At 38.9% G+C, this 18,471-nt stretch overlaps 1 protein-coding gene across 1 annotated transcript in view; it reads left to right on the forward strand.

Annotated features, from left to right (window-relative positions):
* The window catches only part of LOC140238436 (uncharacterized), a 102,504-nt gene that overhangs the window by 67,032 nt on the left and 17,001 nt on the right, over positions 1 to 18,471 (forward strand). The window contains exon 4 of the mRNA XM_072318374.1: positions 2,759 to 2,918. Coding sequence (XP_072174475.1) covers positions 2,759 to 2,918 — 160 coding nt within the window. The remainder of the gene's footprint in view (positions 1 to 2,758; positions 2,919 to 18,471) is intronic.

Consider the following 18,471-nt stretch of genomic DNA (forward strand, 5'->3'; position numbering starts at 1 on the left):
GAACTGAAAGTCAGAATGCAGGTTCAAGTGGAGCAGCTATAAGAATCCTGTATTGCTTTCATCAGCTTTGGACCTAAACATAGAAGCAGAGTCTGACTTGACATGAAGCTGTGTTGCGAGCATCCGTCTTCCTTTGATATGATGCCAAGCCGGTAGTTTATGTGATCATAACACTGCTTACAACATGCAAGGGAAGTCTTGAGGGGTGTTGTTTTTGTTTGTTTGTTTGTTTTCTTTTTGGTTTCTTGTTTTTATTTTTTTTTATTCCTTTTCAGCCCCTCTGCATCAGTGTTACTTTTCAGTAAACCTGATTTTATCAATCCTTTGCCTTGCTTTGTTTTCCTTGCCAATTAGCGCAGATGTCTTCAAACTCTTGGTCAAGTGCTATGAACTATGTTCCCTTCATAATCCCAATTGTTATGTTGTTGTTGTAAACACAGTGAGTGATCGGATCTACAAAGCAACTTCTGCCATGTTATCTCTAGCTGCATTCACACACAAGAGTTATGGGTTTTGCATTACGATATGAAAATCAGTTTTATTTACTTCCGTTCACACATGCTCCCCAAACGTCACTTACCTGCAAATGAAGTGCATTTACATGTAATCACCAGGCTTTGCATGCCTAAACAATGACCAGATCATGACCTGGGGCACTCCGAGTGTGCGGACCTAGTGTGGAGAGTTCCGTTATGGGATTAAAAATTGATGGTTCCTCCACTTGCCGTTCACACATGCTGTGAAGGGCACTTTATCAAGTAGAACTGACATTACATTTGCATCATTGTTGCCAGAGTTTACCAATTTATTTTTGTATACAAGTGCCAGAATTAATGGTTTTCACATCATGTTGAAAAAATGATAATAAAAAATGCTGATCCTGGGTTTGTGTTAAGTAACAGGCCTTTCCTTCTAAAGTTTTCTCCCCCCCCCCCCCCAAACCTGGTTGGGGTTCAAGCAATGTTGTAGGACCTACCCAACTTCTGCAACTCACTTTGAAAAACTCTCTGATATATTATCTCTCCAATGTAAGTCCTTCCAATGTTGTTGTTGCATTCTGCAATTGCAGAGTGAAAGCCCCATATAGATTATTTGTATGCTATCATGAAAGTTAATAGACATCATTCCTGGATGTCATTAATTCCACATCGGTCACCTGACCTTGAAAAAACAACAACAAAAGCTAATAAATTTATTTGGCAAATTGACAAGGCCAAGTGCACTCATGTGTGATACAGTTGAGCATACCACAAATTAATGCCAATTTGCTGTACATACTGTGTGCAGTCACCATAATAGTGAGATTTGGATCAGATATGATAAGTGATGCACTCATTGGTATACATTGTATGCACACTCAAAGAACCTGGGAAGTGCAGCATGCAGACTTGCCCCCACGAGGAGGAACGCATGAAAACTTCATGTTTTCATGTTCATGTTGGAAATGGAAAGTGAGTGAATGAATGAATGAATGAATGAACGAATGAATGAGTGAATGAATGAATGAAAGCAAAAACTGAAATGTTGCTGCTGAAGCTTCAGTCATTGGTCCTCTAACTTTTTGGCAAAGAGCTGAGCCCAGGCTGGATAAAAGATGATTGATTGTCTTTTTTTTTGGGGGGGGGGGGGGTGGGAGGGGTATGATTATAGGTATATGTAGTATAAGGAATGTATGTGGTAGAAGAAATCAACAGGGTCAATCAGTCATTTGGAAAATGAGCTGAGGTGTGCAACAGATTTCCACCGTGCACATGTGACTGGTGATGTGTTACAAATAATGTTGCAGTTAGAATGTGATATGAGGAAATGATTCCCACATTTGAGTGCTGGAATCAAATTCATTAATGTTCATTTATTTATTCATTGTTCGTACAGCGTATTTCATTCATTTATTCATACTCTATACCATTTTAATTTGATCCATCAATAATACTCTTCCAACAAGGTCATTACAACCAGAGCAGAAAGACAGGTGATGTATACCTTTGACCTTCCTGAGATAAAGTGCAGGGCATTCAATGACAAAACAACAAGACATCAAAAAAAATTGTTTTAGTTGTCCAACATTGAAGTTTAGTTGCTCTGGACAAGTAGGCAAGTCGATTAGAAGCACCCTGCAAGACAGTATAAAACACAAAAATATCAACAATCCCAAACACTGAATGCTCAAAACTATTGAATGCCTCACAAGACGACCACTGATTTTTTTTTTAATTATATCCATGTTCTCACCACCACCACCCCCCCCCCCCCCGAAAAAAAAAGAAGAAGAAAACTTGGGGAAAAAAATCATAAAGAGGTCCTTGATGATTAATCTTTGTGAAGATGCAGAGGAATCATGGGCAGATGTATTGATCAGATTTGGGTATTCACTTGTGATGAATCATCTTGATTGGGCCAGACTGAATTAAGTGTTGGTTCATAATTCTACCAGGGGGAAATTTCTGTGGCAACTGGGGAAAAAATGAGTGACAGATACCTTGTATTCAGTTGTTGTATACCTGGGCATGTGCTTGATGTGGTTTCTTTGTTGGTAGAACTGTATGTGCAAATAGAAAATGTTCACTGCCAATCCCAACCTCCTCTCTTGTAAAGGTCAGTCCTTTTACAAGCCAGGAACTGAGATGTGATAAGGATTTTTCAAGTGTACCTGTACGAGGGCATCGTCTCCTACCTCTGTGACTGACGGTGCTCACGTCGTAGCTGAATATCCTCCCATGTTGCTGATTGAATTCCCTCTTGTCCCCGCCCACCGCAGAACGAGGCGATCCACGAGGTGCGCTACTGCTACGAGTCCATCCGACGGAAGGATGATGTCATCAGGATTCGTGACTGCGTCTTGCTCCGCGCTGGAACCAGAAAGAGAGACTTGCCGTACGTTGCCAAGGTAGCAGCCATTTACGAGGATCCAGACACAGGTACGTACATGTATTAATCAAGAAAGTACTGTTTTCCTTTTTTTTTTCTCTCTTTTTTAAAAAAAGAAATAAGGATGCATCATTTGGTAGATTGATTATAGGATTTATCACCCTAGTTGTTGTCACCACTTCCTAAAATTGCCTTTTCATTATTTTCCTGCTGTTGTACACAGACTTTAGCTGACAGTACCATGTCTTGACTTTGAATAATTGTTATATTGTTGTTGTTGTTTGGCGTCTGTAAAGATAGAGTCATAAGCCCAGAGATAATAGATCACCCTTTTTTCAGGAAAAGATATCCAATTTCAGTAAAGTTGAATTGTCGAGTCAAGTGCTGAAAACTGTGATCGATGGTCGCTACCGAGTTGTTCATTCTGAAATGTTTTATGCCAACAGTCCATATGGAATGTCCCTCTATATATCACTCATTTTCCAGCACACGTCTCCTTCCCATCTCCATTTTCCGCCCCTTAGCAGTTAACATTGTTCGCTCAACATGATAGCCATTCATCAAGCAAAAACCACACTCTCTTCATGACCGCAGCACGATGAATGGTTTAAAGTATGCGATGAGAAATGTGTTCGTCAAACTTCTCATTATTTCTCATCACCAGCCGCAGAGGGAGATGGTTTGAGCTTAAAGTTGGCAAGACTGACTTTGAGAATGATGTAATTTGGTGCTACTTGTGAGGTCCTGTGAGAGAGTGACATGTTATTTTTGTAAAGGAAGAATAGAAGCTAATGTGGATGTTGAAGTTATTTCACATTCATATGCATCATTGAATATATCTGATATTTTCTTTTCTATCTTAGTGTATGATTTACATATTCATGCGTGGAATCATTCCTTGTAAATTTGTGATCCTGTGATATTAAAAGGTTGTTAATACCCTTTTCTGTGAGAGTTCATACAATTTATTAGAAACCGATGCAATGGTAAAAAAAAAGAAGAAGAAAACAGCTGTAAATGTATCTTATTGAGTAGATGGCACATTAATGAATTGACTGCAAATAGCAAACTCTCAATATAATGGGCTTACATTCGTTGTCATTTCAAATCATTTCTGCAATTGTCTCAATCTACATGTATCATAATGTACTACTGTAAGGGTCCTTGGAAAACTCTGCCTTGTATGGGGAGTCGAAATCAGGCAGGATATTGGCTGACAGATAACATTATTAAAGCTTTAAAAATGTTGATATCTCTTATACTGTGCAGAGAAATACATTCACTGTGATGTGTCAATCCTGCATTAGTGAGCAGAGCGAAGTTGTATTCTTTGTTTTAATAGCAAAGAACTGTTTAATGTTGTGGTGGCTCAACTTCAGATTCTAGAATTTTCCTGTCTGAGCTGTGTTATGAAGTTCAAATGCATAAAAGATGAAGAACACCCCAGCAGACAAATGTTATGAGAATTAAGAATTATACTATGGCTAAGAGGAGATCTAAATATTTGATTATTTACACCATATCAATGATTAGAGGAGCATGTAGGACCATGCAGTTCAGATTTTAAACTGGAAATATTGTTAAAGGCAGCCTTTATAGGATACATCAAGTGAGAGAATTGAATTGTCATGATGAAGACTGTTCATTTTGTGGTGCACTGAAATAGATACCTGGTGGAGCATCATCATGGTGGAGTCCGTGGAAAATGCAGAGAATAGTCTGAATCTATGTATGCAGTGCAATCTCCAAATATGTATATAGCTATAACTGTAGGACCAACTGTAATGCCAGTTTACAAAGTATAGAAGGAGAATGGTTGCATCGTAGGTCAAAGTTCAATTCCACACCTTACATCGACACCAGTTGGTAGAATAAAATCAGATGGAGAGAATGAAAGAAGTTTCACCAAAATCTAACAGCCATAAAATGTTAACCTGTGGAGGATAGGCTGATATTACTACAACAGGCATTTCCCATGGACACCTGCCCGAGTATACTTGGGACTCATCTTCAGTGGGTTAAGGAATTCACAAACTTTTAAAATTACACTTACTTTCCACAAAATAATAAGAGGAAAATTAATATAAATCAGTATAATTTTGTATTATATAGGGCCTACTCATCAGAAATATTAGTCCATAAGAGAATTAATGTATTAAGGATGTATAAATAATGTTAATTGAAATTAGATGAAGTGATCATGACATTAACTCAGTACTCTTCTGCTAATTTATACACAAAATCATGAAAGAATTAGATATTTTGTTGTTGATAGTTTAACATCTGTAGCCCTTTATCCTGAAATAGGAGTCATTTCTAACAAAACTGTGTTTTTCCTTTATTATTTTTTAATTCCATGCCAATTTCCTTTATTATTTTTTGATTCCATGCCAAAAACAAAAAGGAAGTGATTACTGTGTACATTATGTCAGTGGGACACACGTATGTAACTGTGCATTTATGGTATTGCTACTGATAACACTGTTTCTTGGAAAATTGTAAAACTTCGCATTCTGTGGCATTCCAGTGTCAGGTCTGATTTAGATGAAACCTTGACCATATGTTGTTGTTGTTGTTGTTGTTTTTTCTGTGATTATTAGAGCCAGCTTCAATATGGTGTTGAATTACACTTTACATGATGACTGTTGACTGGAATGTACGATCAGAGCTCCTTTGTGCATCTCCTCCAATATGCCAGAATGATTCGTATTTGTGGTAAACAAATTGTATGAATATGATTTTTTTTTTTTCAAAAAAGAGGTTGTGTGTAAATATCCAGCTGGATACGGTGGTATTTTGATTGATCGCCGCTATTTCCAGGCGAGTTTCGCCCTAATTGTCAGCAAGGGGGTGTCCGCTTGCCTCCGTTGTCAGCCTCCGTTGCATCCTGGACATTTACAAGCAATCATTGGCTGACATAAATCACAACTCGGTGTCTGTAAACAAGGGGGTATATCGGGCTGTAGTTGGCATTCATGTATTCCGCTGTCACAGCCACCCATCTGGCTCTATTGATCAGCGGCCGTAGGGAACAAGGGGGGATTGCTTTGATGGAATTTGATACATTCAAATCAGGCCGACTCACCCCAGCGAAGTGAAAGCACTGCCTTCGATTTCTCTTCCCGTATCCTCTCTCCCTCTCCTTTTTTTCCCCCACGTTACCAGCCGGATGGGACTGGATTTCTTTTGCATTTTGTCTTTTTTTTAGCTGTCTTCCTTGAAAGAAGGCTTGATTAAATGCCAAGAGAGGATTTGAAACTCTTCACAGGATTGCGATGCTCTGGTCTTCAATTACTGACATAAGACTCTCATTAGCAACGGTGATGAAGGGAATTACAGCGCGATAAAAATGATTATGATTTTGTGAGATGAAAAGATGGCAATTTCATATTGATGATGCTGCTCATAATATTGATGATGTATTTTTTGTCATAGGCAGTAATTTTGTTAGTAATAATGATGGTGATAATGATAATAATGATAGATACACAATTCCAAATTTCTGAAAAGCGCTGTTAAAATTTCTGTGTGCTAAATAATGATAATGGTAATTCTGCTAGTTGTGAGATTACTAGAACTGTATAATTGCTCTTTGGACTTTATTTTATGTTGTTGTTTACATTGAATGTGATCTTTGATTGTCATGTGGTTTAAGCTCTTTTCTCAGTGTCTTTGACACAGTCACTTATACATTCCAAAATTGAAGAAGACAAAAAGAATAGCCTAACAATTAACCCTCTTTGAATCACATCAACCATATAAATGAAAATAATAACAAACACATAAATCCCCTATTTTGGAAATTCATATTGTGTGTAATATGGAAGCTTCATATTTTGTTTATCCAGTATTGTTCCCAGGTATAAACCAAGATGACCAGAAGCTATGCCTTCTGAATACAAGAAAGCAGTTTGCATATGTGTAGAATGTGCTTATTTCATCTTTTCTTGAACAATGGAGTAGAACCAGCCGTTGACAGTGTTAATGACAAGATCTATCTAGGTAGGTAATTGCCTTTAGTGGCTGATTAATGTCACATTATTCCATTGTTATATCTGTAATATAGAGCAGAAGCATCAACCTCTTGTGTGTGTGTGCTGTTGTAGACTATCATAGCTCATCATAGCCCCCCCCCCTTTTACATTGTACCTTAAAAGAAAACACACACACACACATATACACACACCTAATTTCCTATAATTCACAAACTCAAGGTAATGCACTAGGCCAGATATGGAATATCTTGCCATGGTAATGAATCGGTATAATTAATTCACTCATATTTGTCAGTCACCGTGACAGTAATGTGATATTAATATTGCTTGAACCAAGGACGGTAACTATTTTGGTTGATTTATTTTCATGATTCAATATATATTTCATTATTGGGAAGCTTACAGTGGTGCAAATCAATTATGGCATAGCTGGACAGTCTTGTGGATTAACAGCAGAAGTATTCTTATATATCTTAACCAGGGCTCAAACTCTAGTGCTTGCCCAATAGGACAAATCAAATTTCTACTGTAAAATGAGGGCAAAAAAATGAATAAAATTTCTGTTGTAAGTTGAGGGGAAAAAATAAAATCTTTGTAAAAGCGAACCAGTTACACGTAGAATTACGAGTAGACATTTAATTCAAATCATTCAGTTTCATGCATCAGTTTGTCTTCTGTCTGGTGCTCACAGAGAGTGTATATTTTTGTGATCTTCCCCTTTCCCTGTGCCCCTCTCCCCTCCCTGGTAGCGGTACCACCCATGATTTGGATCTCTTTATAATCTTTAAGTTAAAGGGACTGTACAGTTCTGGTTGAGGTAGGGATTCAGGTTTATAACATTCCTAAGTGAGATAATGAGAAACATCTTATGAAATATGAAAGAGCATGTAATTTTAAGAAGGATTCAACTTTTATTTGATGAAAATTGGTGTTCAAATGGCCGTGATATCCAAAAAGGTGATAATAATAAAAGGTGGCAGGCCACACCTTTTATTAGGATCTCTTTGTTTCACCTTGTTTTTTGATATCTCAGCCATTTCAAAACCGATTTTCATCAAATAAACTTTTGATACCCCTTAGAATTGCATGTTCTTTGACATCTCACAGAGTGGTTTCTGAATATCTCGCAAAACGTTTAAGCTAAGTCCTCACCTCAACCAGAACTGTACAGTCCCTTTGATTTAGTATAATTGGTTGACATAAGGTGTGTCTTCATCAGCCCGAAGTTCAGACTCGTGAGATATTTTGCGGTTTGGGAAAATAGCCCGTTATTGCAAATGTGCGTCTTCATGAACTCGAAACAGCTCGCTTTGGAAAATTAGCCTGAAATTTGACTCATTTGTACTTTGCATCATTACTCCGCTTAGCGCACTGTTTGTAAATGGATTTCCCCGCGCAGTATGATACTACAGCAGACCAGCACATATGTGTGTAGCAAGTACAGTGGGTATCACAAGTAACAAGCTCGATTGAGTTATATATTTGTTGCGTCGATCTCGATTGTGTACACATGTAATCAGCTTTCAGGTCTATTTTGAACCATTCTGGTGGCACATTTGTGTGCAAATTGTATCAACATGGACAGCTTACGGGACACCGTATCCTTGACAAGTAAAGGGAGGCTTCATCGGAGAAGCAATATATGTCAGGCAGTTTGTAACATCTGTTGCTTACCTGCACCAGCCAGTGCTGTTGTTTCCCCGGACCGTATGATGGGATCAAGAAAATTTCAGGCTGATGGAGATGCACCCAAATAGCGCAGTAGTTCACAAATTAGCATGCTTGTTTATGAATTAGCCCAAGATCTGGGGAAAATTTTCCCAGTCAAAAAAGCGCTATTTGTGTCTTCATTGCACAGATAGTGCACTATTTTTACGTCAGGCTAGTTTCGTAGCTGCAAAATAGCGCACTATTTTGAAACGTCGGGCTGATGAAGACAGGCCTAGAGATAAACGCTTCTCCTCAAGGATTATTACATGACTTCAACCATGAAATCATGGAGCTCAGAACCAGGACTCCCTTCTCTTCAGCATATTCCTATTACAGATATTTAAAAAGGGGGAAAAAATATCAATATTTTTAAGAGAAGTCCATAAAAATGATCTTGGTTCCTACCTGTCTGTTCTACTCCACTGTATTGCGAAAATGTTCAAATTCATAGTAAATCATAGGTCTTTCAGCCCTAGATTCAAGAAAACAATCTTCAAATGCCATAAAAAGGATTGTATATAGAGTGAGAAAATGATGTGGCAAGTGTGTTTTTTATTCTTACTTAAAAAGTTTTCGGCAAGCAAGTTAAGATATGAAGGTCACCTTTCATGTGAGCTCCCATTAAGCCCTGCCCACTTTCTATGTTCTATGGTCACCATACGTTTAGACGCATAATGGACATGATGGAATGCTGATTCGTTATCAAGTTCTCATTTGAAACGATGCTCTGACCATCGTTTCACTATACATAGTTTCGTTATACTTCGTTTCATTAGTCAGCATTCAGACATATCATTGTATAGCTATACCATTCTAGTATAAATTTTTTTTTGCGTCTGAACACCCTGTGTGTTTTCACTAAGTGTGCTGCACTACATTCAAACATGAATGATTAATTGCTGGCTTGATGTTCGTTTGGTTTTTCAATGGAAGCAGTATATCAACAGAGTAGTGGGTCAAACCTCAGTTCCCTCATGAATGAAGGAGGTATTCAGTTTCGTTTTTCACTTTGTTGTGTTGTCTCCTGTTTTCTATCAAACTGTTAAGGAAGATGTGGAAACCCCCAAACAGTATTGACTTTTATGTGTCTGTAGTGAGGAGTGTCAGCAGCTGCTTCTGTTGCTGATGGGCCAGAGAAACCAGCCTCGTGGTCAGGGTATTGATCGCCCTTAAAACGCCCTTTGTCGAGCGGTGGCATCAATATTCATCTGACTTGGCCTTGATCGCCACCCCCCTCCCTACCCCCCATGGCTGTTGTTGTTATGTTGTGGTGGTTTTATCATGTTTATGGTGGTGAGGAAGTTGTTGGCAAGACAGTTTAATTGTTTGGTTTGGTTTGGTTTATTGTTGTTTTTATTTTTGGGAGGTGGGAGGGTGTGTTTTGTGGCAGAAAACTTTGCTGAGTTTTTAAGGAGATCTCATAATCAAGGTAACCATGCCTCATCTCAGACAATTTTCTCCTCAAACAAGCATTTCTTATGAAGGAAATGTTACCCCAGAGTGAAGATAGTTTGAAATAGAAGCTTTAATACTGAAGCAACATTACAAAGGAAGGAAGTTTAAAAGAAAAAAAAGATCTGTATCAAAGTTATTGGACAATAAAGATGATCAGGCTGCTTGAATGCCAGTATTTCATCTAACATGGCATCATAATCAGATATATTTCAATGGAGTTACAATTTGTAGTGTCATTGTGGTAAAGCTTGTACTCCACATTGACTTGGGAAAGAAATAATCCAGACTTTTTTTCTTTTATTTTAGCACCCCCTCCCTGGGAGATGGTGATACACAACTTTAAAACCTAATTACACACTTTGTTCAGTTGAATTTTGGTAGAAAAGATAGAGCAAGTGAAAATTTTGTTATAATCAGACATATTCAAGAAAGCTATGGCATTTTTAGCTCACCTGAGCCAAAGGCTCAAGTGAGCTATTGCGATCGCCCTTCGTCCGGCGTCCGTCGCGCGTCGTCCGTCGTGCGTCGTCCGTCGTGCGTAAACTTTTTACATTTTCATCTTCTTCTTGAAAACCCAAGACCGATTTCCATCAAACTTGGCAGGTAGCATCCCTAGGGGGTTAGGAACTCAATTTGTTAAAATGGGCACCATGCCCCACCCAGGGGGCCCCCAGGGGGGCCCAAACCCCCCAAAATTAAGGAATCTGTAAAAATCTTCTTCTCTAGAACCAGAAGTGATAGAGCTAAGTTAATACTATGAGTTAGTACATTGATGACTGTAGTTTCAAGTTTGTTCATGGCAGAATCAGGGGTGCCCCCCTTGGGACCCAGGGGAGGGGGTGGGGAGCGGTCCTAATGGGGCCTAAATTGTACATTTTCATATTCTTCTTGAGAACCCCATGACCCATTTTCACCAAACTTGGCAGGTAGCATCCCTAGGGGGTTAGGATCTCAATCTGTTAAAATGGGCACCATGCCCCACCCAGGAGGCCCCCAGGGGGCCCCAAAACCCCCAAAATGAAGAAATCTTTAAAAATCTTCTCTAGAATCAGAAGTTATAGAGCTAAGATAATACTATGAGTGAGTACATTAATGACTGTAGTTTCAAGTTCGTTCATAGCAGATCCAGGGGTGCCCCTCTTGGAGGTGGTGGGGGGGGGGGGGGGGGGGAGGAAGGTCTGAATGGGGGCCTGAATTGTACATTTTCATCTTCTTCCTGAAAACCTCATGATGGATTTTTGTCAAACTTGGCAGGTAGCATCCCTATGGGGTCAGGATCTCAATTTATCAAAATGGGCACCATGCCCCACCCAGGGGGCCCCAGGGGGCCCCAGGGGGCCCCAAATTAAGGAATCTTAAAAAGATCTGGGCCTTTTTTTTTATTGTACATTTTCATCTTCTACTTGAGAATGCCTGGTCAAATTTTAGTAGAGCTGTGAATAATTTAGATTAGTGACTGCGTGAAAGGTGAACTTGCGATACTCAGGTGAGCGCTAGACCCGCGGGTCTCTTGTTTAAGTTTCAGATTATCTTCATATAAAAGTGAGATCACTAGCAGCCACATTAAGATGAGATGACCCCAATTTAAATGAGATAAGATAAGGATATTATGGCCTTGCATCTCTAAGTTGACCATTATACTCCAGTTGACCAAAACTGATTGGTCAAATAATGATTGACCAACAAATCTTCACTAAATACTCTAACATTAAACCAAGAAGGAAAAAATAAATACTTTTTCTGCATTACATTGTACGTTTGTTGCAATAACCTGTCATTAATGAGATTGTAGTTAATTCATTGACATGAAAGTCTGATTTTAATTATTTTTGTGTGTGTCAAAACCGATGTGAGACTTCTTAGTTGATGACATCACCATATGTTGTTGTTGGTTTTGTTTTGGTTTTTTTTTTTGCATTATATGTGGTTTGAATCAATATTACCTCATTTTGAATAGGCCTACATGGTAAACTTTACGATATCATAAAATTCTCTTTTTATGTCCCATTTTGTTATGATTCAAGTTCCATTCTGATTGCATGATACATAAGCCAAGTTGTAACATTAGGCGTCATCAGACTGGCAAAAGATTGAGAAGTTCAATATCACAAAGTCTTTGCGATCTTTTGTCGTGCGGTCACACTGGCAGCCAAACTTGGATCAAGAAGTTTAGGTCATTGATACGCGCACGCAAAAAAAGAAGAAAGAGCGCGCCGTCTGATGGCTAGTGATTGTGATTTAACAATGTACATCTGTACATGACAATGGCCTCGTGCTTCGGAGACACGGCCCGCAAACAGATCAAGAAGTTTGTCGGGGGTGAGGGAAATATCCCTTGTTGGAGTAGGAAGTTTCGCGAGAAGTTATGAGGTAGAAACAAAAACAAAAAAGCAGTATATTTTTATTAGAAAAAGTAAAATTAACGACATCATTTCACTCACTGAATATATGGGTGTATTGTGATATCCCACAGGACAATTCGTTGATTTATAGTCATTTGATTAGACCTGATTTTCCCAAAACTTGTCTCAGTGTACTCATATATTTCCCCTGCACCTGCTGCTCATGTTATACTAAATGAAATTTCTCCTCAGAGTACATGTTCCCCCTTTGGGCGTATTCTCCTTTTAGTGGCTGTTGGCACTTCAGTTTTACTCTGAATGAAATCAGTTCAGTTGGCTTGTCATTCTTAGTACTAGTACTCAAGATTGTGTGCTCACTGGGTCTACGCAGTTGTACTAGTTGCCTGCAAAGATGAAAGAAATTGTGCATTAGCTCATATATGTGTATGCATGCGGATAAAGTGCAAATCACCATGTGTTCCTCTGTTCTGGTTGACTTGAATGGATACAATACAAATCAACTCAGGCCGTTTTCATATAGGTTGAGAAACATAATTACAATGCTTGATTACAGTTTTGATACAAATTACGATTCAAATTTCTGTAAAACCAGAAATTTTTGTGAGCATTCGAAGAGCATGGTTTTTCTGCAGAAGTGGTTGAAAGGTCACCATAAGTTCCACCTTCCAAAACATGATTTGGAGGTCAATCCGTGCACAAGATCGAAGACTGTCTCTTTCGTTAAAGGGGATGGCTAGTAACTGATCAATGGGAATCAGTGGGAATGCTGGGGGATGATTGTTCCAATCCTTGTGGGATTCATTTAAGAGTACATGATGTATCTATTGTTGTGTGAAAATTGTTTGCTTCAGAACGGTCTCATATTCAAGTAATGTGCAATTTAATGCCCCGTCACTGTACAGGCATGCTAGCCTGGAACCATAATTAAACTGCACATTACTTGAATATGAGACCATTCTGAAGCAAATGATATTCACACAACAATATATAATATATAATGTACTCTTAAATTAATCCCACAAGAATTGGAACAATCATCCTCCAGCATTCCCACTGATCAGTTACTAGCCATCCCCTTTAATTCTGGAGAATTGTGATAGAAAAATACCTCCAGACTGTCATTTGAATCATGATTTGAATTACGAGTCAAATCACCCTCCACTATTTCAGTTTGCATACACACGGCCAAAATGCGTCATTTGAATCATAATTCTAGTGATTCGTCATGATTCTAGAGATTCGTCATTAGAATCGTGATTCAAATTACACTGTTGTGGTACATTGAGAACTGCCTCAAACAAATAGTGGCAGTTTCATCACAAGTGGACAAAGAAAACAAGGGTTGTGGAATTTTTCGAATTCACATGCGTTGCCAAATAGTGATACCAATGCTGTGCAAATTGGCTTTTATAGGTAGTGAAGTCATGAACTCTAACATCATAAAATCATAACTTTAATCAATAATCTAGTAGCCACAACACTATCTCCATCAGTGCTAGGGTATTTATCGCAGGACATTAGAATTTTGGTAAAAGGGATACAGATCACTATTTTTATTTAGAAAAAAAAAGAAATCCCGAGAGGTTTAGTTTGCAGGTTGGTGGAAGGCATTTGAGACCTCAATATCATTATGTAATCTAATTTGCATATATCAGGTTAAGACAAATGGTGACACTTTGTTTCCATTAAACTTGTTTGTTTTATGTCAGATTTTGATGGAACTCCCCATGCCATTTCATGTGCGTGATATTGCTCCGTACATCATTCACATCATGGTGTAAGATTTTCACTCCAAGAGATGGGTACTCGGGCTGAAAGGTGAAAGAACTTGCCTTGTGGTTCTCATCAATAGGCCTCTATTACCTGCTAATTGGAACATCTCACCATCAATACATACTACTGAAGAACATGCTGCTAAAAAAGGCAGCTGTGTTCTTTATCCAAATACTTTGATTCTCATCTCGTCTTTGAGTAATTTTTTTCTTTAATGTGTGTCGAGGAAGTATGCACTCGTAGCATTTATTTGAAGAAGGGTCGTCATGACAGATTGAGGGTGTATAAAAAACTGGTCTGCTCAGTATTGATTGAGCATGCCTCTGCATGCAAACAGTAGGGCAGAGGACTATGCAGCTGACATTTGAGAGAGTGACATTAGGCGCATTTGTCTGTATTGCAATACGGCCCAATGCAGAGTACATGGACTCCCAAGTTTTGGTTCAGAAACCTTAATATGGAAAGAAGTTTAGCCCTCGCTTGCCCTGTTCATCCACTGGGGAGGACTCAAGTTGACATTGATTCCTGTCAACTGCAAAATTAAGCCCTGTAAGCTGTAATTAATCACATGACTTCACACACTGATGGGGATGACTGGGAGTGAACATTTCTGTCCAAGCACTAATTAACTCCGACATTGCCCTTTCAGAATGGACACAGCATCTGCAAAGCACTGTATACCAGTAATGAAATAACCACACACATGTAAGCATCATCAAGTGCTGAATCTCATGTTTGTACTGTCGGGGGGGGGGGGGGGGGGGGAATCGCTGTGTCTCTGATGATGCCTCATTTCTGTCATTGATGTCAGTTTAGGTTTATCATTCCTGAGTAATCAGAATTAATCACCCACATTATGTTGGCATCAAGCAAAATATTGGAGTGCAGATCGCCTGATGGGGTGTCAATGCAAATGCGACAAGTTGATCACTGCATTCAGGAGCATTCCAAAGTAATCGTCTGCAGAAGTACTTTTAATATTTTGTAGGAAATATATTTGTTGGAAATCATCCCTTTGCGGTTGAGCATCAATAGAAATTTTTAACTATCTGTCGCGAAAGATTGTAATGATGAAATGTGAACGTTACACATGACAGCAAGAGGTCTGATGAACAAGACTAGTAGAGCATTATGATCGCTCTGTCAATAAATAGCCCCTTTATCCATAGATTGTTCTTAATGAGCCCACTAGGTAATTAAAGCACAGTTCATTAAGGTGACCGGCGATACATAGTGTGGAACATGGATAGCTGCTGATGACACAGCCTTCTCTTAGAAATCACAGAATGAAAAAAAAAAGGAGCTTGATATTTTAACTATGCATGCTTACTTTAAAGGGTTGCATCAGTCTGTGACAGGGCAATGTAATTCAGATGAAAAATTTCTTCAATCAATCACACAGAACGGTCAAAAGGGATTAGTACCCCATTGATGGGATTGGACATGTGTTAGATAATCGGGGGTTATTTCAGATCAGTGAGTCACGGAATGTAGCATCGTGGACCAAAGAGAGCTGTCTAGCTTAAAAATGACTGTTTTAAATGCAGTAGACTTACAGTTTCATTAATTCAGATAGATTTTTTTTTTAATAAGAGAGATGAGAAAGTTTAAAGTCTGTTAAAGCTTCTTTTGTTTCCACATTTAGAAACATCAGTTATGATTGCATTGATTGATTATAGATGCAAATTAGATGAGGCTATAATGCCATTGCTGCAGGTAGCACAGATTGATAGTGTGTGTTTGCCATACAAACATTTACAGTATACTGTACGAGCTGAAATTTTCGCGTACAGATATTTTCGCGAATTGCTACTTGGAGGACATTTTGGCGTGTTGTTAATTTCGCGGTTGCGAGGGTCTAACTGAACTTAGCTATTAGCGCGTTGTTATTTTCGCGTGTTGTTATTTTCGTGGTTCAAAGGCGATTCGCGAAATTCGCGAAAATAAAATCACCACGAAAATTTCAGCTCGTACAGTATACATATCATTTTATAGAGGAGACTTATTCATGACAGTAACATCTCGGTAACAGAAATTATGCAATAGTTTTAACCCAGTATTGTGTCCGCATTCAGCAAAAGTATAACAAATATTTAATCTTATTTGACCAAACAGAAAGATTTCTAGTTTTGCAGTTTAGAAAATGCTGAGTTAGGTGCTATTGTATGCAGATCAGCTTTATGCATATGACTTTAAAGGAATCATATAGTTTTGGTTGAGACCAAATGGCATTTTTCTAACATTTTTTGTTGAGAAACCTCTTATGTAGTATGAAAAAGCATGTAATTCCAAGAGGAATTCAACTTTTATTTAATGAAAATTGGTTTGAAATGACTGAGATATCCAAATAAGAGCAATCCTAATAAAAGGTGGGACCCATCTTTTATTACAGTGGCTTTGCTTTACTTTGTTTTCAGATGTCTCTGCCATTCCAAACCCAATTTTCATCTAATAAACTTTGAGTTCATCTTAGAATGGTATGCTCTATACTATTTCAGAAATGATTTCTTGGTATCTTGCAAAAAATTAAAAGCCCAGTCCTCTTCAATACTATACCATCCCTTTAAATACATGTGGCTAACAGAATAGCAACATCAACCCTTCAAAAAAAAAGAAAAAAAGAATCATTCTATAAGTGCCTTCCACAGTTCCATGGGGGAAAAATATAATAATAGTTGATAGATAGATTTCTGAGCCTGTATTCCTTTTTGGCTGGATCTGCCTCATGAAAGGTTATCTGTGCGATATGAACAGATTCTATGTCTGAATAAAGACAATTGTATAATTCACCAATGAGAGTCAGTCTCCTAAACAAATAATTTCCTGTTGTAAAAGTAAACATTGTCAGAAAGGAAAACACATCCACTCACTGGTGACCGACCCGACCCGTGTCGGGCTGCAGCATGCTCGTGCAGGGCATACACCCACCTGGGTATGTGTATGCATGCTGTGGCATCGAGTGCCGATAGTCGTCTGTAAATATAGCGGCAATCTGGCCAAAATTGAACGAGTCTCGAAATGCATCGTCCAGATCGTTATTGGCGACAATCAATCACGGGTCTGGCGAGCAGAGAGCTTGGCGCTCTCTCGTCTCGGCAGACAACAGCAACACGTCTCAAAGCATCCCCTCCCAAGGAAGGAGGAGGCCCTATCTCAGTGAAAGTTCACCCCAACCCCCTGCCTTGCCTTCCATCTTGTGGAGACCGTGGTATTGGCTCTCACCCATTGCCAAATTACCTTATCACTCGCTCAGCTCAGGGAGGTGGCCTCCCTGCTCAGCTGTAGGGCGATAGTGAAATCACTCTGTTTTGAACTGAATCAAGAATGATTCCTGCTGTAGCTGGTTATGTAGTCTCGTCGCTAAAGTATGAACAAATTAGTTGACCTTGTGTGTCAGGATAAGTCTGTACAGGAAGCTTTCGGATAGTGCTGCAGATGTACACTCCTTGTTTCAAATTTTTGGCTCAAATTTTGAATCTATTCTCATGCATCTTTTGTAGGCCATATCGAAACTAAAATTATGCTACTTCTTGAAATAAGACTAGACAGGCAGATCACACCTTGTGTTGTAGATCAAAGTAGAACTGCAAAGTTTCCACGTAGTCTGCAGAACTCTCCTTGCAAACTTCAATCATCTCTTCATGGTCTGGAAACAGAATATGAAAGCCTCACTGATTTGATAATCATCATTGCCTAATGAGAATCTGTAACACACAAGGCATGTCTCCCTCATCACTCTTTTGAACCTCGCGGTTTCTGATACAGTGTGAATATCAGCAACCCTGACAAAGGTCAAAGGTCACTGCTGTAGAGATTTGAACATTCGGGACTGTACCTTGTTGAAGCTGTGTCTGAATTGGATTGAGATGTGATCTGCAGTTGGGTCAGGAGATCAAAGACGGTTGCTGTTTTTGAAATTTCAGTCTGTCGAGAAGGTGCTGTTTTTTGAAAGAGTTGGCAGTTCAGTGGTTGCTTACAGACGAATTCACCCCATGGGGAGAGAGTTGTTCAGAATGATATATATCCCAGCGATAGACAAGGGACAGTTTAAGTGAAGTCAGACAAGTGTCAAGAAAGTCATATGTCCATGGCTGATATGACATGGCCTTTTAATATTTTGGCCATATGGCAGTGCATTGGCAGTAAGCTTTGTAGACCTGTAAAACTTCCTCAAGTTACAAGTAAGGTTATCAGCATCATTTGTGTGGGGGTTGTATAAAGTGTCATGTCCCCAATATATCATGAACGCATTTCTAAATCACTGCATATTTATCAACTGTCCGTGATCCCAATGTGGCATGCCTGAT

This window comes from Diadema setosum, chromosome 1 (assembly GCF_964275005.1).
Source record: "Diadema setosum chromosome 1, eeDiaSeto1, whole genome shotgun sequence".
In the NCBI taxonomy this organism is placed as follows: Eukaryota; Metazoa; Echinodermata; class Echinoidea; order Diadematoida; family Diadematidae; genus Diadema; species Diadema setosum.